At 46.3% G+C, this 27,548-nt stretch overlaps 1 protein-coding gene across 3 annotated transcripts in view; it reads right to left on the bottom strand.

Annotated features, from left to right (window-relative positions):
- The window catches only part of MBD3 (methyl-CpG binding domain protein 3), a 29,392-nt gene extending 11,929 nt beyond the window's left edge, over positions 1-17,463 (bottom strand). The window contains exons 1-3 of one of the 3 annotated variants that reach the window (XM_044998939.1): positions 17,309-17,463; positions 2,978-3,137; positions 2,536-2,673 (exon numbers count right to left, since the gene is read on the bottom strand). In XM_044998939.1, coding sequence (XP_044854874.1) covers positions 2,536-2,673; positions 2,978-3,137; positions 17,309-17,364 — 354 coding nt within the window. In that variant the 5' untranslated portion in view covers positions 17,365-17,463. Of the gene's footprint in view, positions 1-2,535; positions 2,674-2,977; positions 3,138-16,113; positions 16,523-17,308 lie in introns of those variants that run through there. The other 2 variants (XM_044998938.1, XM_044998940.1) reach the window with 2 other exon arrangements.
- Between the last annotated feature and the right edge of the window lie 10,085 nt (positions 17,464-27,548).

Here is a 27,548-nt window from a genome sequence, read left to right as displayed (position 1 = left end):
TCTGGCCTAGGAAAGCCCCAGGCTGCAGGCCTGGTAAGCCCCATTAGGTACTGGGGTTGCAGGGGGCAGCCCATGGGTAGGCAGAGGCAGCAGGTCCGAACCCCCCTTTGCCTATGATGAGTGGCTTACACTGCATTCCGCCCCAGTGAGTGGGGGCTAGATGGGGACTGGCAGTAGCCTAAGACTGAAGCGAAGTGGGGAATAGTGGGTGAGGGTTCCCCTGGGAGGGGGAGACCCTGTGGCTGTGAGGGGCTACTGCCAGAGAGGCAGCACCCCAGGTAAAAGGGACACCGGGTCCTGGGAGGGACACATGCCAGCGGTAAGGCAGCTCATTGACCGGTAGAGGGCGTTCCGGACACTGGAAGAGCTAATTCTCAAGGACAACCAGCAGGAGGCGCCGCAGGGGTGAGTCCGCATCACTACAGAGTGGTATTTTTTGGTAATTATTCCTTGTGGCTGACTCACCAATCTGCTCTTTAGCAGATTCCAGAGAATTGTTCCCCAGCTTTGCTTCAGAGGTTACTTTTGAAGAAAGAGGGTACAGCAATTCAAGTCATAGCCAGGATAAAGACTAAATAAAATGACTAATAGTTTAATCAACAGATAACTTTTGCTGATGTAACTGTTGCTTTTGGAACAAAGCTTTTCAGTTACAGAAGGCATCGCCCAATCTATCTGGTAAGAGGAGGCAATATTAAGCTGGGTCCATGTTCAAATCACAATCCAGAGACATCTATCAGTGGATAGCTACAGGACTATAGCAGTTTGCCTGACTACACTTGCTTTTTGCTGCAGAACAGCTATTGTAGTTCCCTAAAGACTAGATGAAATGTGGATTTGTATGGTCCTTGGCTGGCTACATGCCATAAGTCTTCCACCCACCTCATACCACAAGATGACCCAAACTGTGATACAGTCTAAATTACTTCACCTTGGCCTTTCACAATAATGCTCTCAGCTTCTAAGTAGCAGAGCAAATCACAGGAGGCAATTTCTAGTCCATAATTTTCAAGTCAAAGGGTTATAAAGCCAGATACTTAAGAGGCCTAGACATTATTTCCAAAATTAAAATGAAGACTACGGGTAGCCTGAACAAAACTAGAATGGAGAAAATGTTATGGGTAAAACATTAGGAAACTTTGATCTACTGCTAGCAAGGATTGCTGGATATGTAGTAGAGCAGAGGGTTACAGATTAATAAGGTAGAGAGTGAATAGAAAGATCCACAATGATAATGAGCTTGAACTAGCACTCATGTTTAGTTGGGTACAAGATAGCCTCAAAACCACCTTTATATGTCTCTGGACAATGCTGTTATAAAAATACAAAGAGAAATGAAGTGGATCAGAAACAGACCAATGTAAAATATGGTTAGAGTCAACAGCATGGATATGGAAAACACACCCATCATCTTACTTAAACACCCAATGAGGGCAGAATTTCTTTTAAATGCATCATAATTCTTACTTCAAGATGATACTTGTGAGGTTGGATAGAAAAGATTTTGAAATTCCTCAACTATGCAGAAGGAAATTTGAAAAATAAATACATTTTGATTTTTTTAATTAATTTGAATACCATATGGTGTAATATACGCCTTTTGCAGTTGTATGTAACGTGTACTGACAACTGGCAGTGTCTGAACTTGCTAATGACACTGAACACCTAGTTTCTAGAGAACTAAACAGATGGACTTACTACAGCAAAGGACTCAATGAATCTCTGCTGAGGGGACAGGCTGCCAGTTCCATGGAACAGGAATGAAATGAGAATGCCTGACTGACTGTTTCTAACAAATAAGATTTATTTTACCAGTATCCACCTCTATAACTACATAGTGCCCCCACACACACAGTTTTTTGTAGCCTCGGCTAGAGGAGATTGAGTTCCTTTGTATGTCTCCTCTAGTTTGCAAATACACAGTATCGTAAGTGACACTACAACTTGGATTTGGCTGTTAATACTGGCATTCAGGTGAGATTCTAGGAGATGACTGAATTTCTAACCTTAGGGGAGTTAAATGGGCCTGAGACACAAAAGTCACAACGGGAGTGGGGAGGAGGAGGAAAGGGGAGGGGGGACTGCAATCTCTGCCATGTGTAAGACACCAGATAGTGATCTGTACTAGAAGAGTGCGAGTCTTCAGAATTTTGGCCCTATCTAGGACTATAAAAAATACATGACACGGGATCTAATTACAATACAGTTGTCCCAAAACTGGTTATGAACATTGTTCCAATATGTAGGGCAGACCACCAGACCACTTTAATCATGATGAAGCTAAAGATCTAACAAAGGCTGCAGCCCAGTTATAAAACACAGTTAAAAAGTTATGTCTACACTATATAATGGAATGCTTTTAACAGGGTTAGGTTCCATGACACTGAAGTCTTGGCCAGCATTTCAAATACAACAAAGTGCCAGTGTACATTTACCCACTGTTATATAGGAGAGTTATATTTATGCCCCTCAGTGATTAACACACATGAAGCTTTCTTAGCTTTGGGAAAGCAGCTGCCACACTGCAAACCTCACCTGACGGGGCTGATCCACAGCTTTCTGGGGATCACTCTTCACTTTGTTGCTGGGATGATTTGTGATCTTAGTGACAGGCTGCTTGAAGATTGAGGCTGTCTGTCTGACAGGGAGTGCGGTGTTTAAATCAGGTTTACCCTAAAGATTCAAAAGAAAAAAGAAAAGAAAAACCAAACACACACATTTTTGCCACAAAGTCAAACTCACTCTAATTAATGAAAATATTTGTGAACCAGTTTTAATTAGACCAGATCTACCTACAAATACGTCTAGTACCCAGATATCATTACTTCTGTCTCATACAACTCCCACATACAAGCATTAATTCGAAAGGCTAAATCTGTGCGTGAAGTTCTCAAAACAATATCCCAAAACCAACAGTAATACACCAAAAACTCAAACAGATGGAGAGGGGAAACCTTCCACTGTAACTTATTCTTACTTTGGCTTGGTTAGAACAGTCATAGCGCATCCTCTGTCTGTTCTTATTCATCTTACTCATCAGCATTTTGCCTGTGCGAAAGTCAAAAGTGCTCAAGTCCATTGAGCTCCCCAGGTAACGGGCCAGCTGAGGCTTGCTTCGGAACTTCTTCCCACTTGGGCTGAGAAAAACAGAGGGAACAGAGAGAGAAATTAAACTTCCTGGGCTCTGGCTGATACCAAAGTTAATTCCACTACCCAAAAAAGCACTAGATTATTCCCTTTGTGGCAGGGAGAGGATACTGAACACCCAAGAGTAACCCACTCCTCACTCATTCTCTCAATATGGATATGGCCTAGTAGGCTCATCTTCTCCCTCTTATAGTTAACTGTGGAAGAGAGAGGGGAAGAACATGTTAACCTGTTCTATACATCAAGGGCCAAATTCAGTTCAGGTTTATGGGAGGCACCCAAATTATACCAGGACCAAACCTGATCTTGAACATTCTGCTTCCAACTCATTACCCACTGGTTCATGCAAAAGTATGTCAGCTTCCAAGTGTTAGTTTTCATGAAACTGTTATATTAGAACAGCAGCATGATCTTCACAGCACCCTTCTTTTTTCCCCCTCTTTGTGACACAAACAGTTTTCATAATAAACTTCTGATTTCAGTTTGATTCTTATCTTCAAAATAAAGTATTAGGGAACAGGTTAGGAGGCAAGACAAAAAGGTAGCTAACAATCTGTAAAGGGAAAAAGTAAAACAAACAAACAAACAAACAAAACACCTTTCATTTTAATTAATAGAACAAATCAAAACTTTGAAAGACATTGCATTAAAGATGCACTTTTAAATGTTTGATTTTATGTGATGGACAACAGCCAGGCAAGTGTGCATCCCTTAGCCCAACCGCTTTCTTGTTTTACAAACTTATGGTTGTAATGAGTTACTAAATAATGGGCTGGGTTCGCCTCAATTACAATGGTGAAAATCAGAAGTAAACCCACTGAAGTCAATAGAGCTATACCAATGCGAAATTGTGAGAAACAAGAAGTTTTGAAAAGAAAGTCATGTCCATGTAGCATTGTCCATTACAAAAATACATACAGCTCATCATTCAGTAGATTTCTCGCATTTATTCCCCAGCATCCTTATCACAAGTAGCAATCAAAACCTTAGTTTCCCCTCTAGCCAGGTGGAGGACAATACCACATATGGAGTCACCAACTGCATACCATGGCTCATATACGGGTAATTTACATCTTCAGCCCATTTACATGCCTAGTAACACCCAAACCCCACATCGCTCAGACTCAATGCAACAAAGCTAATATGCTAGCATGCCATGTTTACAGCTTATAAAGGGCAGGTAACTTTTTCATGCACATATTTCTATGAAATAAAAAGATCACCAGTGCTAGAAACAAATCTCTCAGTCATATTATCCAGGTATCAAGCTTACCTTCTCTCGCTAGCCTGGCAGTATACTCAATCCTGGATCTATTTGGACCAAACCTTCAGCGCTTGAAAGCTCTTCATGCTCTTCTGTTATTCCTGGAAAGATTCCACTTACACTAAAATCTAAGTTGGCGTTTGCAGAACAGATTTCAGTGGAGGTTATTCAATTCCCTTTGTATCAGATGACACCCCAGCTTTCCTGGAGAACCTGAGGCACTTTTGTCCATTTAAATTGAACCACTACAAGGAGAAGAATGGCCTTGAGTGCTAGACGCAGTGCACAAGACTCCAAGACACTTATGTGCATATTGGACTTGCTTGTGTCCCATAGGCTACACGCTGGCAGTCTATCCAGATGAAACACAGTTGATCAACATGACTAGCATCAATTTCTGCAGAATCCCGGATTGAAAGCCATCCTGTTTGGGACTATTAGGATCATCGAACTTTAGTCCCTTGAGCTTTGTCAGGACCATTTCCATGAGACAGATTGGTGAAAAGGCACAATCCATTGATGGAGAAACCATTCTTGTTAACACCGCTTTTCTTAGTGGTATGAAAACAGGTAGCTTCTTGTTCAGCTGAGTGTGAAGACAGCTACCTACCTCCGGTGCCCCTGAATGTATGACTTTCTGTTCTGCCACTCTCTCATCTATTCAGGAGGATCTGTAACAGACTGAGTCAGTCTATGATCATGTTCTCTTTCCCTACCAAGTATAATACGAGTATCTAGTGGAACAGGAACAGAATCTCACACTTCCATATCTGCAGAGGTTCCCAACATAGGAGTCATGACCCAGTGCCTCCTTCTTTTTGTGGAACAAACTGACTCAAGTTACCAAGCCCATCTTTTGGAATCCCAGATCTCTGAAAGTCCTCCACATGTACATGACCATTCTCATCTTTGAAACTTTGATTTGCCTCTACTGTTCATGGAGACACCAAGCTTTGTGGGTGTGGAGTTCCTCTCCATAGGCTTCCCATCCCAAGATAGCAACCATGGACATCTCCATCTATCATATGGGAAAGAAGTTTGGAAGTCCACTTCTAATTGCATAATGCTACTATACCCAGAGATCATCCATTATCCAATATGATGCAAGATCTCTGGGGATGCTTTTTTCCAATTCAACTAGCAAAATATTTGAAACCAGGCATGTCAACAAATGGTAACTGTAGCTATTATCTGTAATACAGCACACAAAGAATTATGCTCCCGAGAAGAAATGAATTGACTAGACTAGTTGGCAATTGATGACAGTTTGCCCCATATTAAAAAAAGTCTGCTAGGAGAGCGTGGTAAGTTTCAGATGACTATATCTAGCAGCCTCATTTTTCAAAAAAATATGAATTCTTCTATTTAGAAGAGGGCTTCGTTTGTCTGACTTACACCTGGTATATGCTACAGAAACTAAGGGTCCAGTAATGGAGGCTGCAAAGACTCATACATCCACTTGAGACACATACAGAAAGTTATCTGTTTTTCTAACAATAGGAGGAACAAAAGATGGTCTAAATCACAAATGTTACGTTTTTTTTTTAAATTACTAACATTATTACTTTTTTGTCTCAGCTATAAGCTATCAAAAAGGCTCAAACATTTTTGCTAATTTGAAATTTTAATTAACAGAATTTGTGATCTCCAAGGTTTCTACTAAATGGTTAAGCATCTCTTGAAAATCTGTATTTGTCAGGATCAAATGATGTAGGAGTCCAGCAATGCAGGAATAAAATGATCTCTAAGCAGAGTCATCTTCACATTGGAAAGACACCTATTTATCAATATCATCCTCTCAAGGGTCTTCTTTCAGGGCAACCAAAGAGGAAAAACCCCTTCTCCAGGAAGAAATTAACTTCCTTGCATCTTTTAAGGGAGAAGGATCTGAAGAAATAAACCTATACAGAGAATCTCAGTCACACGACTAACAGAAGCAGCAAAAACAGACTAACTAGTCAAAGCCCACAGACTCTAGAAAAGGCAATGAGTAAAAAATCTCACAAAGTTACAGAGAACAAGATGGAATAAACAGATCTACTCCCTGAAAATCCTGGAAACCTAGGGACAACATGAGTGAAAAAGCCAATATAACCAATCTAGACGTCTCGCAAAAGACTCATGAAAACAAGAGGCATCCTTTGTCCCAGTACAGATGGAACAAGGCTGATCCCAAAGACTCTTGGAACAGAGTCTTTGCAGTCATCAATGAAGTCAAAACAGATATTCTCCACAGGTTGAGAGTTCTCTGGCAGGGCCATTCCCCCCATGGATCCATAAGCTCTCAACTGTCAGATGCAAAGCGAGAAAACACTAAAGACCATGTCAAAACAGCAAACATCCCTTCTGGTGTTGGGCATAGGCAGAACCAAGGCAATTTCAGTGAAATATCCTCACGAAATTTAATGTCAACCACCCTGAATTCTTCTCTCTACGTCTCTTACGATCTTTAGGATCTGACTGATGGGATTGAAAATGGACAAGCCTTTTTTTCTCCTGCCTGACAGCCTCCAAAATAAAGATGGAAGAGTCAGCAGCATAACCCCCTGCTTTTATCAGAGCAACCAGCAATAGGGGCAATTGTTCACAAGCCAAATATATCACAAATCTTAAAGAAGGACCAGTTTGAACCAAAAGACTCAGATCCAGTGGTCTTGCTTGCGGCACACTGACTTCTCTGGAAGGAGTTGCAGCTTGTTTTCTTGATCCCAACATGCTTGAAGAGTAAAGGCTGAGTATGTCTGAAAAAGTAAGTCTTCCCATCTTAAAAAGGGGTTTCCATAACAGATTTTAGCACTGAGGGACTTGTACTGTTTGAAACTAGATTTTGTGCCTGCACCAGCCATAATGGAGCTTGACAGTCCCACATCTGAACTTTTAGCTAGGGCATTAATTGGCACCACCTGCGCTGGAACCTGCCACTTCAAGAGACCCGAGAGCCTCATTTGGTGTTATCCATCAGAAGCTACTGCTAGAGAGATCTGAGACATGAGAGGAACAAAAATACCAAAGTTAGCAAGAGAGCTGACTAACTGAACGTATTATGGGGCTCCAAAGAATCAAGTATGCATCAGATGTATTGAACAATATCCTGTGCCAAGGACACAATCCCTGGCACCTGCTCTAACTCATTCTAAGTAGAAACCTGAAGAGCGAAGCAATTTCTACTCAAAACTGAAAATAGCCTATAAAAGCATCCTAAAACAGTTCTGACGATGCCTCTTTGCCAAATCCCCAGAGGTGAAGATATTGGGCTTGGTCCAAAGTGCTAAAAAGGTATCTAAGTGCTGAAAAAAAAAACTATTTTATTCTGACTACATGCCTTGAAAACAAAAAAAGGATACTGTACCTAGTGTCTTGCTTGAAGAGCACTGAAAGATCAGAGCCAACGGTGTAACAGTTGAAAGCCAATGAGAAGCTCATTCACTAACCACAATCAGAAAGTAACGGGTGGAGGGTTCTGGGGCCTCAGAAAGTCTTGTAACTGGAGCATGCTCAGTAGGACACAGCCCTTGAGACTGCCTACAGGTACCTCAGAGGGTCAAAAAAAAAAAAAAAAAAACTAAGCACTCGTGGAGTTTTCCACTTGACTTGCTCTGGAGGCATGAGACTCAGGAGTGGTAATTCTGTGTTTATGGAATCTATAACAAAAAAAACTTGTGTGTCTTCACAAAGTGTGTCATCACAAAGCAGCCAAAAAAGGCAGTTTTCCCCTCTCCCTTTGCAGCTCACCAAAAAATTCAAGATTCTCCAAGCATTAATGTTTTTGAAACCAAACAAATTGGAAGCATCCCAAACAAAGGGGCAACAATTATACACATTTTGATATGACATTTTAAGAAATTCGGAAATATCTCTTCCTGAAAAAGTTACAGTATCAGCAAGTAACTTGCCATATTACTGTGATAATTAATTTGTAGATGGGCTTCTCGGCACTTTACCAACTACTAAAAAGAAAGGAATTGCAAAAGGACAAATGATTTTTTATGCTTGTCCATCAAAAGGTATATCACATTATCTGCTTCCATGGCTTGCCTCAGCACTAACAAAAACAGAAAAAGGGCAGCATTTTTCCAGAAACAGAAAGTCTCATTAGCTATTCACAGACTTTCTGGGTGCAGATTACAATGAATGCATCACAGCCTATTCAACGGTCAGCAACTGCCAGGTGCCTGCTCTATATGTGCAGCTCATCCTTTGTTTCATTCTCATTACATTCTTAAGAGAACTGACTGCAAGCTCAAACTCATTCCCATTCTCTTCCACCTCTCCTATTAAGCAAGTTTCCTCCTCTACTCCTTTCCCCTTTAAGCATATACAGTACCAAACAGAGATTCATAGAACTTGATTGAAATGCAAAGGACAGAAAAAAAAAAAAAAAACCCACAGATCTTGCCTGCTTTTTAAGGAAATGGGAGACAGGAACCTGGGTGCAAACTGTGACCAGATGCATCTGCCTAAAGCCTCACATACACCTCCGATCTGAGAAACAGAAAGCCACAAAAATGATTTTTTTTTACACCGCGTTTGTTACAATACATAAAATGCTTCTTTCCTCCTCTTGTACTTGCTGCATTACAACTTGTCATCCTCAGACTGTGCATTCAAGTTCTTTAGTACACTTCTACCTCGATATAACACTGTCCTCGGGAGCTAAAAGTTCTTACCGCGTTATAGGTGAAACCACGTTATATCGAACTTGCTTTGATCCATCGGAGTGCACAGCCCCGCCCCCCCCAGAGCACTGCTTTACCATGTTATATCCAAATTCGTGTTATACCGAGGTAGAGGTGTATATACAGTTGAAGTCATTATCTCTTGCAGCAGTTGTACGTCTGAACACGACGTTCTGAGCACTAAGCTCACTAGAATAGCTGTTGTATGCCCCCATGCCATCGCCCTGGCACATTCATCCCTAGTAGTAGACAACACTCTTGCTAGCTACAGTGGCTGCTCAGTATATCTCTGCCCTATATCTCTGTCTTCCAGCACACTCCACCTCTGAAGGTATATTTCATTTGGTAAGACGTGACTCAAATTGCAGCGGGCACTGGGTGACCCCTATTCTCCAGCTTCCCCTGTCCCTAATATTTATTACTGTAGATGAATGTGTTATCACTGGCTACAGAGACAACTGGGTACAACGGTTATGTGCCCCCCACCTGCCTCTTCCACAATTCCTCCCACACCTAATGCTCCCTCAGAGCTCCCTTCTCTAACTGCACACCACTAGTAGCTCAGTTCAGTAGTAAACTCTCCTCCCCCCACGCTAGCACATTCACCTATAGTAACAGGTATAACCTTTTCCAGTTCATTACTGAGAATACCCACCGCCCCTCGTGGATTTAATGACACATTCTCCTATGTTCTGTATGTATATATATCTCCGTACTATATGTTCCACTCTGCTCAAATAAATTTGTTAGTCTCTAAGGTGCCACAAGTACTCCCATTCTTTAGTCTCCTATGGACATTTCTCTTCTACTCAGTGCACTGGCGCCCCCTATATGGCCAACCTCCTACAGTCACATATCTGTAAAGCACTCTTGCCAGCAGATCCATGCAGTGGGTGCCCCCTGCTCCTTAGTAATAGGCCTCATTCTGACCAATGACTTCATGAACCCCCTGCACTCAAATAACCCATAGGGCACATTCACCCAGGTTTTAACAAGTTACCATACACCCATCAGCCTACAGATAAATAAAAAAAGATGAGGGGCAGATCTGTAACAGGATAGTGAACTAAAGAATCATAGAATTCAAGATCAGAAGGGACCATTATGATCATCTAGTCTGACCTCCTGCAAGATGCAGGCCACATAAGCCGATCCCCCCACTCCTTTAGCAAGCGACCCCTGCCCCATGCTTCGGAGGAAGGCGAAAAACCTCCAGGGCCACAGCCAATCTACCCTGGAGGAAAATTCCTTCCCGACCCCAAATATGGCGGTCAGCTGAACCCGAGCATGCGGGCAAGACTCTCCAGCCATACCCCCTGGAAAAAGGTTAAGAATATCATATCATTGACCCATTGTACTATTTACCAGTGTGGCACTTAATTAACCTATTGACTAAGCCCGGTATCCTATAAGCCAAGTCCACTTTTATAAGAGCTCTTGTGAGACCCATTTACGGTGGAATAACTGGAAAGCATGGTTCATGTGTGACATTACATGAGCTCACTCTGGGAGTGAAGGGCTACCAGAGTTTTTGCTTAGAGAGGTATTTCTCAGCAGAATTATACCAAAAGTATATTCGCCCACTCCACCCCACCCCCATTGGGTTGATTTTTTGTGTTTGTTTATAGGAATGTTGGTTGGTGCACTGTGGAAGCAAGAAACCCCAAATAAATGAATGTTATGGGGCTGACAGATATAGAGTTGTTTGGGGAATGCCTTTTTAGACAAAACTCCTAAAAGGAAATGCTTCTGAGGAATCTCTCTCGTGACAAAACTGATCACTCTCTCTTCCTGGACTCCAAAGTGAGACTTTTATAATTGCAGGCAGTACCTGAAACCATTTGCGGGTGAACCATTCCCTGCTCTCAATATTACTTTGCTCCATTTAGGCCCCAAAAGAGCTCTTACGAAAGTGGACAGCTGCTCTCTCAGTTCTTTTATTTTCTGAAGTCACTACTCTGTCACAAGCCACACCCTGGTGAGAAACCCAGCCCCCACACAACTGGCTGCTGGGAAGTGGGAGGTTGCTGCTGGAATTCCATCCATGAACCATGCTTAGGGGAGAGCCTAATTTCCAACCAGACTTTGACTAGTAATGTCAGACACCCAATCCCAGGCTGACCCTGGAGGGTGGAATGCATTTGTCTGACCCCTCTCCCGCCACACAAACACATTCACCTTCTGCAAAAGGGAAACTTTTATGTAAAGAGTTAATTTCTAACTCGTAATTACAGAGAAAACCTTCCAAACACAAAACTACTGTACAATCCTCTTATCCTGAAGAGCACTTCAGAGAAGTACTTGTTACCCGAATTTGGGCCAGCTAGTAAGCTTAGGAAAGACTAATGACCCACCAGAGTTTGGCAGAAAGCAGCACGTTTCTTATACTGATAGCTAAACTCAAAAGAAGAGGGGGGGGGGTCACATTCACACTCGCATACTCACACTTCCAGGACAGGCACAGCACTGGAGATGTCAGGATCCTTTAAGGTAAGTGTCCCACAGCACAGCAATGGATGGTGTGATGAAGGTATGTCTTCCCGAGGCACAATGGAATGTAAAGCAGTGAACCACTGGCCAGGCGGTCCGGGCGAAGGGCCTTCATGGGCGGTACAAGCTTGTGAGTGCACTCCTTAGCACATGGCCCCTTCCCCTTTTAAGGACCTCATGGCCTGCGACTAGAGATGACTTGGCGACTAGAGATGACTTGGCCATGTCTGGTTGGTCACACTCCACCTCAGCCAGTGTCCATGCACTGGGTGTGTGAGTGCTGCCTAATTAGAGTCCCAGACACCTTGTCTACCTGGGAGCTCTTCTGATCTTCCAGCTGTTTAAGCAGCCTATTCATCCCACAAGCATTCCAGGAGGGAGGGGTGGGGGAAAGCCACATCACAGGTATTCAAAGGGGGGGGGGGGGGAGTGTAACAGACCTTTTGAGCATACACGTTATACATAGCATATAGATCACTGCTGCTCCTACAACAGCACTAACTGCCACCACCATTCAAATCAGTTGAGTGTTAATTCTTAAGTCTAATGATGGCACAAAGAGCTTTTATTCCAATCATTTTGGTGCACAACTGAATATCTAACTTCCATGAACAATGACTGGAACTATACACATACAGTATGTAACTGAACACACAAATGGTCAGCTAAACAAATTTCAGAAAATGCAGAGGTGTTAAAAGTGACGTGAGTATTTTTTCCCCACCCTGTGGGCTGGTCTACATTAGAAAATGAAATCGACTCAGTTACTCAATTTACAGAGGCAGTCAAAAAAGCTAACGGAGTGTTTAGGAAACGGGTAGATATTAAGACAGAAAATATTATGCCTCTATATAAATCCATGATATGCCCACATCTTGCACACTGCATACAGATCTGGTCACCCCATCTCAAAAAAGATATACTGGAATTGGAAAAGGTACAGAGAGGGCAACAAAACTGATTAGGATTATGAAACAGTTTCCATGTGAGGAGAGATTAATGAGACTGGGACTTTTCAACTAGGAAAAGCGATGACTAAGGGGGAATATGATAGAGGTCTATGAAACCATGACTAGTGTGGAGAAAGTGAATATGGAAATGTTATTTACTCCTTCACATAACACAAGAACTAGGAGTCAACCAATGAAATTAATAGGCAGCAGGTTTAAAACAAACAAAAGGAAGTACTTCTTCACACAACGCATGGTCAACCTGTGGAACTCTTTGCAAGGGGACGTTGTGAAGGCCAAACCTATTAACAGGATTAACAAAATAACTAGGTAAATTCCTGGAGGATAGATCCATCAATTACTATTAGCCAGGATGGGCAGGGATACAACATCATGCTCTGAATGTCCCTGGCCTCTGTTTGCCAGAAGCTGGGAGTGGATGACAGGGGATGGATCATTTGATGACTGCTGTTCTGTTCATTCCCTCTGAAGTACCAGGCATTGGCCACTGTCAGAAAACAGGATACTGGGCTGGATGGACCACTGGTCTAACCCAGTAGGGCCATTCTTATGTTGCTCAGGCCCACGGCTGTGAAAAATCCACACCCCTGAGCAACATAGTTAAGCGGACCTTAGCCCCCGAATATGCAGCACTAGGTCAAAGGAAGAATTCTTCTGTTAATCTAGCTATGCTGACGGGAGAACACCTTCCACTGGAGCAGGCATTATCTACACCAGTGCTTCTCAAAGTCGGGCCGCCGCTTCTTCAGGGAAAGCCCCTGGCGGTCCGGGCCGGTTTGTTTCCTTGCTGCGTCCGCAGGTTTGGCCGATCGTGGCTCCCACTGGTTGCGGTTCACCACTCCAGGCCAATGGGGGCTGCAGGAAGGGTGGCCAGCACATCCTTTGGCCTGCGCCGCTTCCTAGAGCCCCCATTGGCCTGGAGCGGCTAACTGCAGCCAGTGGGAGCTATGATCGGCCGAACCTGCAGACGCGGCAGGTAAACAAACCGGCCCGGACTGCCGTGGGCTTTCCCTGAACAAGCATCGGACCGGCTTTGAGAACCACTGATCTACACTGAAGTGCTACAGAAGTGCAGCTGCAGCACTGTAGTGTTTCAAGTGCAGACAAGCCCCATGGTTCTCTCTCACTACAGTGGGGGTGGACAAACTATGGCCTGGGGGCCGCATCCGGCCCTCCAGATGTTTTAATCTGGCCCTCGAGCTCCTGAGCGGGGTCCGGGGCGTGCCCCCCTCCAGCCAGGGAGTGAGGTCAGCTTTCCCCATTCCACGTGGCTCCCGGAAGCAGCAGCACGTCCCCCTTCTGGCTCTTATGCATAAGGGCAGTCAGGGGGCTCCGCGCGCTGCCCCCGCAGCTCCCACTGGCTGGGAATCATGGCCAATGGGAGCTGCAGTGGCGGCACCTGCGGACACAGCAGCGTGCAGAGCCAGCTGGCTGGCCTTCGCATAGGAGCCGGAGGGGGGACATGCCGCTGCTTCTGAGAGCTGCTTGAGGTAAGCACTGCCCGGAGCCTGGGCCTCTCCCGTACCCCAACCCCAGCCCTGATCCCCCTCCCACCTCCGAACCCCTCGGTCCCAGTCCAGAGCACCCTCCCGCACCCTGAACTCCTCATTTCTGGCCCCACCCGAGCCCACACCCCACAGCCGGAGCCCTCACCCCCTCCCACACCCCAACCCCTAATTTTGTAAGCATTCATGGCTCACCATACAATTTCCATACCCAGATGTGGTCCTCAGGCCAAAAAGTTTGCCCACCCTTGCATTATAGGTTCTACAGTGCTGCAGCTGTAGTGCCATAATGTAGACACTTCCTACAATGGTGGAAGGGGGGTTTCCATTGCTGTAGTTAATCCAACTATCTGAGAGGCAGTAGCTAAGTCTAGACCGGGAGTTCGGTCAGCGGTGTGATTTTTTCACAACCCTAAGAAACACAGTTAGGATGACCTAAATTTGAAGTATAAACCTGGCCTTAGTAATGCAGAATGCAACAGTAACTAAAAGTTTAGTTATTGCATAAAAGTTGTATTATACCTTCTATCTTTTGCAAATTGACATATCTGGAAAATTCACTGTAGACAAATGGTATATGGCTTTAATTTTGTAGGCCCAGCCCTCAGGTTCCTGAACTAGTAGGTATAGCTCACACATTTTGAGCAGCTGACTCAAACTACTAAAAAGAGGTCTGTCTTTCTTTTGCAGAAACTATGAGCAACAATAGACGGGCTGACATTTTCAATCTGTATACTCAGGAAGATGACATTGCATTGATTTATACTTAGTCTAAGTTTGAAAGGTCTCTTCATAGCCATAACGGTTAGATTTTAAAATAGAAACCTATGATTTTGCAGAAGTTGATGGTGTACACCTCCTTACCCTTCAGGGCCAAAATCCCTATCTGCCAGCTCAGTGCTGTAGGTGAACTCATGCTTCACTCCTTCAGCTCTGCACAACACCCTCCCTGCCCCCCACAGCTATTCTACCACAACTATCAGACATCATCCTGGCAGGTCCTGGGAGCAGCGGTACTGCCTTTGTGAATTCCCTGTGGGCACTGTGTCCCACCCACAGACATGCGACACATACAACTACATTAATATACATGATTCTGGCAGAGTGGGCAGCTCATCCATACCACATGCTTCCCCCAACAGCACATTCACTGATGGTAATAGATTTCATGCTAACAGAGCAGGTTGAGCCCCCCCCCGGCAGACCCTATAGCACATTCATCTTTAGTAACAGACATCATGGAAGCAGGACAAATGGTTTCTGACCCCCCTCCGCCCATAGATCCCATAACAGGCCTGCCTACAGAAACAGATATCACTGTGACAGGGCATGTAGCCCCTCCCCAGACACAATGGCCCACTCTGCAATCACTCTACAGCATATTCATATATAGCGACTGATAACACTATCAGCATCGCCTTAAGATCCCATATTCTTTACCCAGCATCCACCTCCATGGCACAGTTCCCTACAGTGACAGACATTAGTAGGTCAGCCTTTCTTCCCCCTACTCAGTGGGCTCTAACAGCACATGCACCTACAGCAAGCTATTACTCTGGACCCCGTGGCCCCCTGCGGCACATTCACCTAAGGTAACAGACAGCAGTGTAGAAAAAGAGTATTGGGGGGCTGCTCACCCAGCCACACTGGTGTCTATTACTACAGAAGAATGTGCCATCTGCTACCTATAACAATGTGGTAGGGTGGGTGCCCAATCCCATAGTACCTTGACTTATAGTAACTGAGCCCGCTGGTAGGACAGATGCTTCCCACCCCATGCTCCCCCCAGACCCTCCATAGTGCATTCACCTATAGTAATAGATCTAGGTGGACCAGGAAGGACAGGCTCCCTGTCCCTCAGGCCCTACAGCACCTACAGTAACAGGCATCTGACGGGGCAGGGGTTCCCCCCAGACCACCTACTGTACCTTCACGTTTTGCAACAGACATGGGAGGGCGGCCCCCGGGCCCCATAGCACATTAGCCTAGAGTAACGCATGGCTGCGGCAGGGCGGGCGGGCGGCCCCCCGGCTCCCCATGGCCCCCCATGGCACATTCACCTATAGTAATAGACATCACTCTTGCCGGCTGAGAGCCCCGACTTTCTGGTCACTTCTTCCCTTTTCCATCCCTGCGGGAGGGCTGAGCACTCCCACCTCTTCCGCTCCATCTCCGCCGGGGCTCGGCCTGCGATCGCTCCCTCCTCGCTCCGCCGTGATCACTGAGCAGCCGCCGCCGCCGGCTCCCAGGCTAGTTCCACCGGCTGTTCCCGGCCGCCGTGCGCTCCTCCCTCCGCAGGCAGCGCCGGCTCTTCCCTGCTCCGGCGACTCACTCCGGCCCCCGCCGCGATGGCGCCAGCTCGTGGGTCCGCCCCCCGCCCGCGAGAGGTGACGGCTCTGGTGGCTGTTCCAGTCACCCGCCCACCACAGCAGCGCCCCCTCCGCCACAGGCTGTTCTTCTTTGCTTACCTCCTCCCCCTACCAACCGAGACTCAGCTGTTCCGCTCTCTGTTCACCCCCCCCCCGCCAGGCGGCGCCGCGGCCCTTACTACCCCGCCTCCCCCCCCCACGGCTGCCGCTGTTCCTCTCTCTTTCCGCTCCCCCTCCAGCGGTGCCGCAACCCCTCACTGCTCCTGTCTCGCCTCGGCTGTTCCACTCTCTGTCCCTCCCCCCGAGAGTCGCTGGGGTTATTACCCCCCGCCTGAGCGGCGCGCGCGGCGGCCGTTACTCCCCCTCCCGAGCAGCTCGGCGCGCGCGGTGGCCGTTGCTCCGCCTCCTCGGCGCCAACCTGGGGAGGGGGAGACCAGACCACCCTGTATCCCTCCGCCCAGCGAGACCGCGTGCAGCGCGCGCGGCTCAGCTATATAGTCCCCTCCTGAGAGGTGGGGGCGGGTGACCTGCGGGGGGGCCCCGGTGGGTCCAGCGCCCTCCGCCAAGCCCAGACCTCCCCCAGCCCCACAGACCAGTGACCCACACATCAGCTCCTGCCCCACACGTATCACCCCCAATGCCTCCACAGGCCCCCCAGCCTCGGCAGTGACCTCCCCCATCCCCATCGCCCCCGGTGCCCCCCACAGGGCCCCCACCCCCTCAGCGACCCCCACCCAGTCATCCCGCAGCCCCGATCTCCCCCGGGACCTCCACCCCATACTGCCCCCCATCGGCCCCCCCAACCCCTGACCTCACCTGTCCCCCACTTCGCCCCCGCCCGGGACCCCCCTCATGCCCCCGTGTAGCTCGGCCCCGCGCGCCTTACCCCAGGGCCGGCCGCCGCTGGCCGCTTCTGTGTCCCGGCAGATCCGCCCTGGGCATCTTCCCTCCGCCGCCCCTGGCCGGAGTGAGGGCGAGCTGAGCTCCCCGCGCGGCCAGGGGGCAGGGGCCCCTTCCTCCCCGCCCGCCGGCGCCCCCTGCAGGCTCGGCCCCGCGCCGCGCGCCTCGCTGCCCCCGGCAGGCCCGGCCCTGGGCGCGCCAGCCCCACGCAGCGCCCCACAGGGGCCCACAATAGGCGGCCCCAGGGAGACTGGGCTGATGCCCGCAGAGGCTGGCAACATGAGATGCCAACCTCAGCCGGTGATGGGTGGGTGTCTCGCCCGGGGACCCATCACCTCCACCCGGAGACAGGTGGGTATCTAGCCCCAGGACCCATCACCTCCGCCCGGAGACAGGTGGGTATCTAGCCTGGGGACCCATCACCTCCGCCCGGAGACAGGTGGGTGTCTTGCCCAGGGACCCATCGCCTCTGCCCGGAGACAAGTGGGTATCTAGCCTGGGGACCCATCGCCTCCGCCCGGAGACAAGTGGGTATCTAGCCTGGGGACCCGTCGCCTCCACCCGGAGACAAGTGGGTATCTAGCCTGGGGACCCGTCGCCTCCACCTGGGGACCCATCGCCTCCGCCCGGAGACAAGTGGGTGTCTTGCCCGGGGACCTATCGCCTCCACCCGGAGACAAGTGGGTATCTAGCCTGGGGACCCATCGCCTCCGCCCGGAGACAAGTGGGTATCTAGCCTGGGGACCCATTGCCCCCACCCGGAGACAGGTATCTCACCCGGGAACCCGTCGCCTCCGCTCGGAGATGGTGGGCATCGTGTTCGAGTACCCATTGCCTCCGCCTGGTAATGGCTGGGCATCTTGGCAACGAATCTGTTGCCTCCGCTGGGAGATGGATGGGTGTCTCTCCCGGGGACCCATCGCCTCCACCCAGAGACAGATGGGCATCTCGCCTAGAGACCCCTTGCCTTTGCCCAGAGATGGGGGCGTGTGTCTTGCCTAGGGTCCTGTCACCACTGCCTGGAGACAAGGTGCGAGGGGGGCATGGCTCGCCCAGGGACCTGTCTCCTCTGCCTGGAGAGCATCTCGCCCAGGAACCTGTCACTTCTGCCTGGAGATGGTGGCATGTCTCGTTGAGGAACTTGTTGCCTTTGCTTGGAGTGAAGGGGAGTATGGTAGGCCATTTAGCCCCTACTTTGGCCACCCCTGAAGTACACAACCAGAGGAGGAACAGGACTGGTTTGGTTTGCACAGAGCTGGTCATTAGAGGCTATTTTCTAGGAACAGGTTTTTTTCATCCTTTTTGCATCTCTTTCTTGATGTTTGTATGCTGCATGTGGGACAGTGATTACCCCTTTCTCCCAATAAATCAGTGGTCATCTCCAAAAGTAGTTTCAGTACTTGCCTGTGTGGATCCTCACTGTTGGCATGTGCACACAGTAGGTACACAAGCTCAGGACTTTTTGAATAGGCACATCTATTGGGCTGTTCAGATACCTTGCCTGTGTCCTCAGGCCTTCCCAGCCCCATGGTGATATAAGTGGGTATATCCCCAACCGTCACTCAGATCCTTCTGACCACAGTCCTATTTAAACGTTCATTACTTCCTCTACCTATCTCTGTAGAACAGCTGGTCTGGAGGCTTTTGGTAGTTTTACTTATACTACTTTAAAAAAAAAAGATATGGCTCTTTTACTGGTTTCCAATTACCTTATATGGCAAGCAGCAAGAGATCAAGGAAGGATATGAGCAGCACATATTATGTGCAAGTCCAAAGGGTAGAAAAAATCCAGCATCCCAGGCATGTTGAGCTCAGGTTGTCCAGCCTATGTGACAGGAGTTCAAAACTACTGTAGAGGCTAATAGCTACGTTCTGGGGGATAGTTGATTAATATATGTATTTGTTTCTTCTTGGTGGGAGAGATTATCTTTTTAGATCTATGACTACTCTGCCTCTAATTAATGCAGCATAGAGTTCTCTGTTTTTTCCAAAGTCATTCACTCTCTAGAGGGGCTTTTTAAAAAATATATAGTTTTGTATGTAGCATTGGTTTCTTGTAGTAGGTACTTATGAAATGTCTAGCTCTACAATTATTTCCAGAAAGCTTGCATGAGTGGATTGGAAGATATGTGTAGTAACTAGAGCTGATCAAAAAGGCTAGTTCTTTTTACAGGAAATTTACAATGAAAAATATCTTCAGGTTTTTTATTAAAAAAAATAAAATAAACAAAAAACTTGAAACTTTTACTGAAAAAAATTGGCACACACACACACAAAAAACCCACCCCAGAACATTTTGACCAAAATAAATATTTTCTGCAAAAATGTTTGTTTTGGTTGAAAAGTCATTTTTGTCCAAACATGTTTCTACAAAGCTCTAGCAGTAACCTTCCCATCATGATGAATCAAGAATGGTTCCTTAACCTACAGTAACTGTGGTTTTTCGAGATGTGTTGTTCATACAGATTCCACTGTTGGTGTGCATACACCCCATGTGCTCAAGAGCAGATTCTTTTTGGCTAGCAGTGTCCACTGGGGCACTGAGGCCATGTCTGCATCATAGATGCCCTTGTTCCCCTCTCTCAAGGGCATAAAGGGTGGAGCGGGCCCAACTGTCTCTCAGTTCTTTTGCCAATATAGAATCCCATAGGAATAGGACTCCGCATTAGTGGGGAAGGAGAGTGGGTCATGGAATCTGTGTTGGGAACATATGGAGAACCAGTTATTGTAGGATAAGTAACTCTTCTTTCTTTTCTGTATCTGATGAAGTGGGTTTTAGCCCACAAAAGCTTAAATTTGTTAGTCTGTACGGTGTCACAAGTACTCCTCGTTCTTTTTTCTTCTCCATGTGACTGTCTACCCAGATTTCACTCTTGGTGACTGACAACCAGTTGTCTGTTTGCTTGGAGGTGGGAATGAAGAGTCCTACTTGAAGAGTGATTTCAGGATAGCCCTACCGAAATTTGATGGATGCAACCAATGTAGTGCAGTGGTTTTCAACCTGTCATCCAAAGGGGTCTGCAACTCCATTTGAAATTTTTTAGGGGTCCGCAAATGAAAAATGGTTGAAAACCACTGCCCTGGTGGAATGAATTCTGCTATGGCCAGGGCCTCGTTCCTGGCTAACTTGTAGCCAATTCTTATGCAGTCTGATTTCCACTTGGATAACATCTGAGTGGATATAATTTGCTCTTGACTCTGTCTGAAAATACATCACATAGTCTAGGCATGTCCCTGAATGGGTTTGTTCTATCCAAATAAAAAGTTAACATCCTCACAATAATTAGTGTATGAAGTTTCACTTCAGCAGGGGTAGAGAGCCTTAGGAAAGAAACTCAGGATGCGAATGGACTGATTTACGTGGAATTTTGAAACCACCTTGGGCAGGAAATTGGGATGAGGTCCATAGGGTTACTCTTAGCTTAATGTTGACATAGTCACCAGTTCTGAATATAACTGTCTGGCCTATGCTGATGCTATCATTGTAGGAGAGCTGGGTGACTGGCTATGACTGAAGCAGGAACAATCTGTGAGAACCACCAGGCAGTTGGAAGTATCTGACAAGGTAGTGAGGGGAGTAGCTGCTTTCTTTAGGAGCCAGTACACCTACCTGGGGTCACATGATGAGACCCTTGTTTGTGGATTGGCTGGACCTTTAGGACTTGCAGGTAATTACCTCAAATGGATCATCAGGCTCCAAACAGTCAGGCTCAGAACAATCATCACAACCCTGCAGACAGAACCCAACTTCTGTCCACTTTCTTGGATAGTGGATAGAGAAGGCATATGCCAGATTTATTGGTGAGTTCCAACAGACCATAAATGGTCAACATGGCAAACCTTCTTTTCTTGGAGTTACAGAGTGGAGTATATCCAAGAGTTTATGTTGCTTCTCTGGTATAATCTCCATAGGAACATCCAGGGTTCAGCCATCTGTTTTATCAAGTCTGGGAGGAGTTTGAATTCATCTGCCAATGCCGCTGAAAGTGGGTTGTCTGCCTCATCAGGGGAAGAGGAGGATATTGGAGCCTGGATCTGATGCTCCTGCTCAGGAGAATGCCCTTTTTCACTCTCCTCTTCTTGCCTCTGCAGCAGCTACAAATGGAGACGAGTCATCTGTGGAGGCTGAATTCACCTCTTTGGTGAGAAAGACATGACTCTAGATACAGTGGAGGATGCTGGCTTTCTGAACATCCCCAGTGGGACCAGTATGGCCTGGCTATGGGTAACGCAATGGAGGGCGCATCAGGGGATGCAAGGTGGGGATGATCCTTATAAGGGCCTGATCTCTTCCTAGCTCTCATCAATTCCTTCCTGACTCCCACTGAGCTACCTAGGGGGTGATGAAGAACAGGTAGGGAATAATTCTCTGCTGTGTTCAGGGGATGAGAAGGAATATACCTCCTTCAAGGAGGGGCAGACGTGTCAGGAACACTCTGCCTGTGCACCAGAAAGGTTGGTATAGGAGTCACTTCCTTAGCCAGACATAGAGGCACTACAGTAGGGAGTTTTGTAAAGACTTACTTGAGCCTCTCTAGTAATGGCAATGCCGGTATCAGCCCCACCAACATATCATTCAGCCCTGAGCATTACTTTAGTGCTAAAGAGGTTGGACTGATGTCTCAGGTAAAGCAGCAGTTGGTACCTGTGTGATGGGTACTGTCACTGCCAAAGATGTGGCTGATGGATAGGCACTGGGTATTGAGGAACTTGGTGCTGAGATCGGTGCCAAGGGGCTGATACCCAAGCAGCCTGGTTCTTAATCTTAGCAGGTGCTGCCTTAAGTATCTGTACTGAGATATAGGCAAGGCTCATCTCTGACTTATGGCCCTTCACTGACAGAGCCCGGACTCAGTCTTGTGCCCCCTGCTAACTGCCAGCAATGGGCAAAAAGAAACGTAACTAAACTAATAAATCCTACATCTAAGATTAATTGGACAGTGGCGAGTACAGTGGACAGTGCTAGAGATTCCATCTCTCAGCTATGGGCAGCAAAAAGGAACAAAGAGGCATTTGGACTCATTTTACCCTTTATGCCATGAGGTGGGGGGGGAGGGCATCTAGGGTACAGGCACAGCCTCAATGGACGCTGCTAGCCAAAAAGGATCCAGTCTTGGGTGCATGTGCTCCACAAGTGGAATGTGCAGGAACACTCATGCAAAGAAAAGAGAGGATTTCATTGTGTACATTCCAAGACCTTTTTTAAAAGCTATTTTAAAGCAATACAGTTTTTAAAAAACAGCTGCATATCTTCCCCCTCCCACCTTCATAGATGTAAAACTCTACTAAAAACTTTTTAGCCTTTTGGTTATAGTCCAGCTAGCATCAGTCTAATACTGAATATGCCCCCTAGTGGAGTATTTCAAGTTTGCAAAGGTTAGTATTTTTATTTTCCTATCGAACCATGGTCTCTCAGTACTTTGATTGTATAAGATATTTGACATATGGATTAGATATTTTAAAAAATGGCACTAAGAGAGTCAATTTGGAAAGACTGGCTATGACATATGGCCAGTAATTACTGGAAGAAATTTAATAAAAGTTTGCACCTACTGCCTGAAGAGTAGCAAAAATGTAAATTAGTTTTTGCCAACTCATTAATGCTAATCTGAGATATGCAACCATCATTGGAAATGTTATGCTCAGCCACTTGTGTTTCTATACAGCCAAAGATAAACAAATCCAAAGTCTACCTGCTTCTTGAAGTGCCTAAACACTATGGCATTTGGTACTTGAAGATACTTTTCTTCCGGTAACCCTCACTGACCTCATCCCATCCACATCATACTATCACAGCTTCTATACAGAAACTGGCTCTTTTAAGAGGTGGCTTTTCTGTAGATTGGGCTTCAGGAATTGTCGGGCTTCAGGAATTGTCAGTCCTTTGTCAAAACAACAGGTACTACACAGGAAGCACATGTAGACTGAACCCGCCCTCCTAGAACTCCAGCAAGAGTTTCAATTAATGTTAGTAGTACTTTGGAAGATGGATCCCTACCAATAGGAACTGGACTAAAATGAAGAATTAAGTCCTTTCATAGAGGTCAACTAGTTCTTAGAATCATAGAATATTAGGGTTGGAAGAGACCTCAGGAGGTCATCTAGTCCAACCCCCTGCTCAAAGCAGGACCAATTCCCAACTAAATCATCCCAGCCAGGGCTTTGTCAAGCCTGACCATAAAAACCTCTAAGGAAGGAGATTCCACCACCTCCCTAGGGAACCCATTCCAGGGCTTCACCACCCTCCTAGTGAAAGTGTTTCCTAATATCCAACCTAGACCTCCCCCACTGCAACTTGAGACCATTGCTCCTTGTTCTGTCATCTGCCACCACTGAGAACAGCCTAGCTCCATCCTCCTTGGAACCCCCCTTCACGTAGTTGAAGGCTATCAAATCCCCCCTCACTCTTCTCCTCAGCAGACTAAATAAGCCCAGTTCCCTCAGCCTCTCCTTGTAAGTCATGTGCCCCAGCCCCCTAATAATTTTCATTGCCCTCCGCTGGACTCTCCAATTTGTCCACATCCCTTCTTTGAGGGGGGACCAAAACTGGACGCAATACTCCAGATGTGGCCTCACCAGTGCCAAATAATCACTTCCCTCGATCTGCTGACAATGCTCCTACTAATACAGCCCAATATGCCATTGGCCTTCTTAGCAACTTTGATAAGGCTAAGAAGGCCAATTGTTAGCACACTGATAACTCATATCCAGCTTCTCATCCACTATATTCCCCAGGTCCTTTTCTGCAGAACTGCTGCTTAGTCAGTCCATCCCTAGCCTGCAGTGGTGCATGGGATTCTTCCATTCTAAGTGCAGGACTCTGCACTTGTCCTTCTTGAACCTCATCATATTTCTTTTGGCCCAATCCTCCAATTTGTCTAGGTCACTCTAGACCCTATCCCTACCCTCCAGCATATCTTCCTCTCCCCCCATCTTAGTGTCATCTGCGAACTTGCTGAGAGTGCAATTCATCCCATCATCCAGATCATTAATAAAAATGTTGAACAAAACCAGCCCCATGACCAACCTCTGGGGCACTCCGCTTGATACCGTCCACCAACTAGATATCGAGCCACTGATCACTACCCGTTGAGCCCGACAATCTAGCAAGCTGTCTATCGACCTTATAGTCCATTCATCCAATCCATACTTCTTTAACTGGCTGGCAAGAATACCATGGGAGACCATATCAAAAGCTTTGCTAAAGTCAAGATATATCACGTCTACTGCTTTCTCCATATCCACAGAGCCAGTTATCTCATCATAGAAGGCAATCAGGTTCATCAGGCATGACTTGTCTTTGGTGAATCCATGTTGACTGTTCCTGATCACCTTCCTCTCCTCCAAGTGCTTCAAAACAGATTCCTTGAGAACCTGCTTCATGATTTTGCCAGGGACTGACGTGAGGCTGACCGATCCTTAGTTCCCCAGGTTCTCTTTCTTCCCTTTTTAAACTATGGGCACTATATTTGCCTTTTTCCAATCGTCCAGGACCTCCCCTACTCACCACGAATTTTCAAAGACAATGGCCAATGGCTCTGCAATCACATCAGCCAACTCCCTCAGCACCCTTGGATGCATTAGATCTGGACCCATGGACTTGTGCATGTCCAGCTTTTCTAAATAGTCCTTAACATGTTCTTTCACCACTGAGGGCTGCTCATCTCCTCCCCATACTGTGTTGCCCAGTGCAGCGGTCTGGGAGCTGACCTTGTCTGTGAAGACTGAGGCAAAAAAAGCATTGAGTACTTCAGTTTTTTCCACATCATCTGTCAGTAGGTTGCCTCTCCCATTCAGTAAGGGTCCCACACTTTCCCTGACCTTCCCTGTTACCCTGCATATCCTTTGCTAGCTGCAACTCCAGTTGTGCCTTGGCCTTCCTGATTACACCCCTGCATGCTCGAACAATGTTTTTATACTCCTCCCTAGTCATCTGTCCAAATTTCCACTTCTTGTAAGCTTCCTTTTTGAGTTTAAGATCACCGAAGATTTCACTGTTAAGCCCAGCTGGTCGCCTGCCAAATTTGCTATTCTTTCTGCACATAGGGATGGTTTGTTCCTGCGCCCTCAATAAGGCTTCTTTAAAATACAACCAGCATTCCTGGACTCCTTTCCTCCTCGTATTAGCCTCCCAGGAGATCCTGCCCATCAGTTCCCTAATGGAGTGGAAGATGGAAGGGATTAGCAAGGAAAGCTACCTTATTGAGGTCAGAACATGTAGGGATAAAGTGAGAAAGGCCAAAAGCCATGTAGAGTTGGACTTTGCAAAGGGAATTAAAACCAATAGTAAAAGGTTCTATAGCCATATAAATAAGAAGAAAACAAAGAAAGAAGTGGGACCGCTAAACACTGAGGTTGGAGTGGAGGTTAAGGATAATCTAGGCATGGCCCAATATCTAAACAAATACTTTGCCTCAGTCTTTAATGAGGCTAATGGGGAGCTTAGGGATAATGGGAGGATGACAAATGTGGTAATATCTACCTCCATATCCTCATTCTCATCCAAGGTAGAAGCCAAACTCGAACAGCTTAATGGGACAAATCGGAGGGCCCAGATAATCTTCCTTTAATATTCTTGGATGAACTGGCACATTAAATTGCAAGCCCATTAGCAAGAATTTTTAATGAATCAGTAAACTCAGGGGTTGTACCGTACGACTGGAGAATTGCTAACATAGTTCCTATTTTTAAGAAAGGGAAAAAAAGTGATCCGAGTAACTATAGGCCTGTTAGTTTGACATCTGTAGCATGCAAGGTCTTGGAAAAAATTTTGAAGGAGAAAGTAGTTAAGGACATTGAGGTCAATGGTAACTGGGACAAAATACAACATGGTTTTACAAAAGGTAGATCGTGCCAAACCAACCTGATCTCCTTCTTTGAGAAGGTAACAGATTTTTTAGACAAAGGAAACACAGTGGATCTAATTTACCTCGATTTCAGTAAGAAATCTGATATGGTTCCACATGGGAAATTATTGTTAAATTGGAAAAGATGGGGGATCAATATGGAAATTGAAAGGTGAATAAGGAACTGGTTAAAGGGGAGACTAAAATGGGTCATACTGAAAGGTGAACTGTCAGGCTGGAAGGTTAGTAGTGGAGTTCCTCAGGGATCGGTTTTGGGACCAATCGTATTTAATCTTTTTATTACTGACCTTGGCACAAAAAGTGGGAATGTGCTAATAAAGTTTGCGGATGACACAAAGCTGGGAGGTATTGCTAACAAAGAGAAGAACTGGGATATCATACAGGAAGATCTGGATGACCTTGTAAACTGGAGTAATAGTAATAGGATGAAATTTAATAGTGAAAAGTGCAAGGTCATACATTTAGGGATTAATAACAAGAATTTTGGTTATAAATTGGGGACACATGAGTTGGAAGTAACAGAGGAGGAGAAGGACCTCGGAGTATTGGTTGATCACAGGATGACTATGAGCTGCCAATGTGATATGGCCGTTAAAAATGCTAATTGGTTTTAGGATGCATCAGGCAAGGTATTTCCAGTAAAGATAAGGAGGTGTTAGTACCGTTATACAAGGCACTGGTGAGACCACATCTGGAATATTGTGTGCAGTTCTGGTCTCCCATGTGTAAGAAGAATGAATTCAAACTGGAACAGGTACAGAGAAGGGCTACTAGGATGATCCAAGGAATGGAAAACCTGTGTTATGAAAGGAGACTCAAAGAGCTTGGCTTGTTTAGCCTAATCAAAAGAAGGCTGAGAGGAATTATTTAAGCTTAGTACCAATGTGGACACAAGAACAAATGGATATAAACTGGACACTAGGAAGTTTAGACTTGAAATTAGATGAAGGTTTCTAACCATTAGACGAGTGAAGTTCTGGAACAGCCTTCCAAGAGGAGTAGTGAGGGCAAAAGACATATCTGGCTTCAAGACTAAGCTTGATAAATTTATGGAGGGAATGGTATGATGGGATAGCCTAATTTTGGCAATTAATTGATCTTTGATTATTAGCAGGTAAATATGCCCAGTGGTCTGTGATGGGATGTTAGATGGGGTGGCATCTGAGTTACTACAGAGAATTCTTTCCTGGGTGCTGGCTGGTGAGTCTTGCCCATATGCTCAGGGTTTAGCTGATCGCCATATTTGGGGTCAGGAAGGAATTTCCTCCAGGGCAGATTGGCAGAGGCCCTGGAGGTTTTTTGCCTTCCTCTGCAGCGTAGGGCAGGGGTCACTTGCTGGAGGATTCTGTGCACCTTGAG

Source organism: Mauremys mutica, chromosome 24, assembly GCF_020497125.1.
Source record: "Mauremys mutica isolate MM-2020 ecotype Southern chromosome 24, ASM2049712v1, whole genome shotgun sequence".
In the NCBI taxonomy this organism is placed as follows: domain Eukaryota; kingdom Metazoa; phylum Chordata; order Testudines; family Geoemydidae; genus Mauremys; species Mauremys mutica.
Note: the sequence above shows the minus strand (reverse complement) of the source record. Positions and strands in the feature narration are given on the sequence as shown.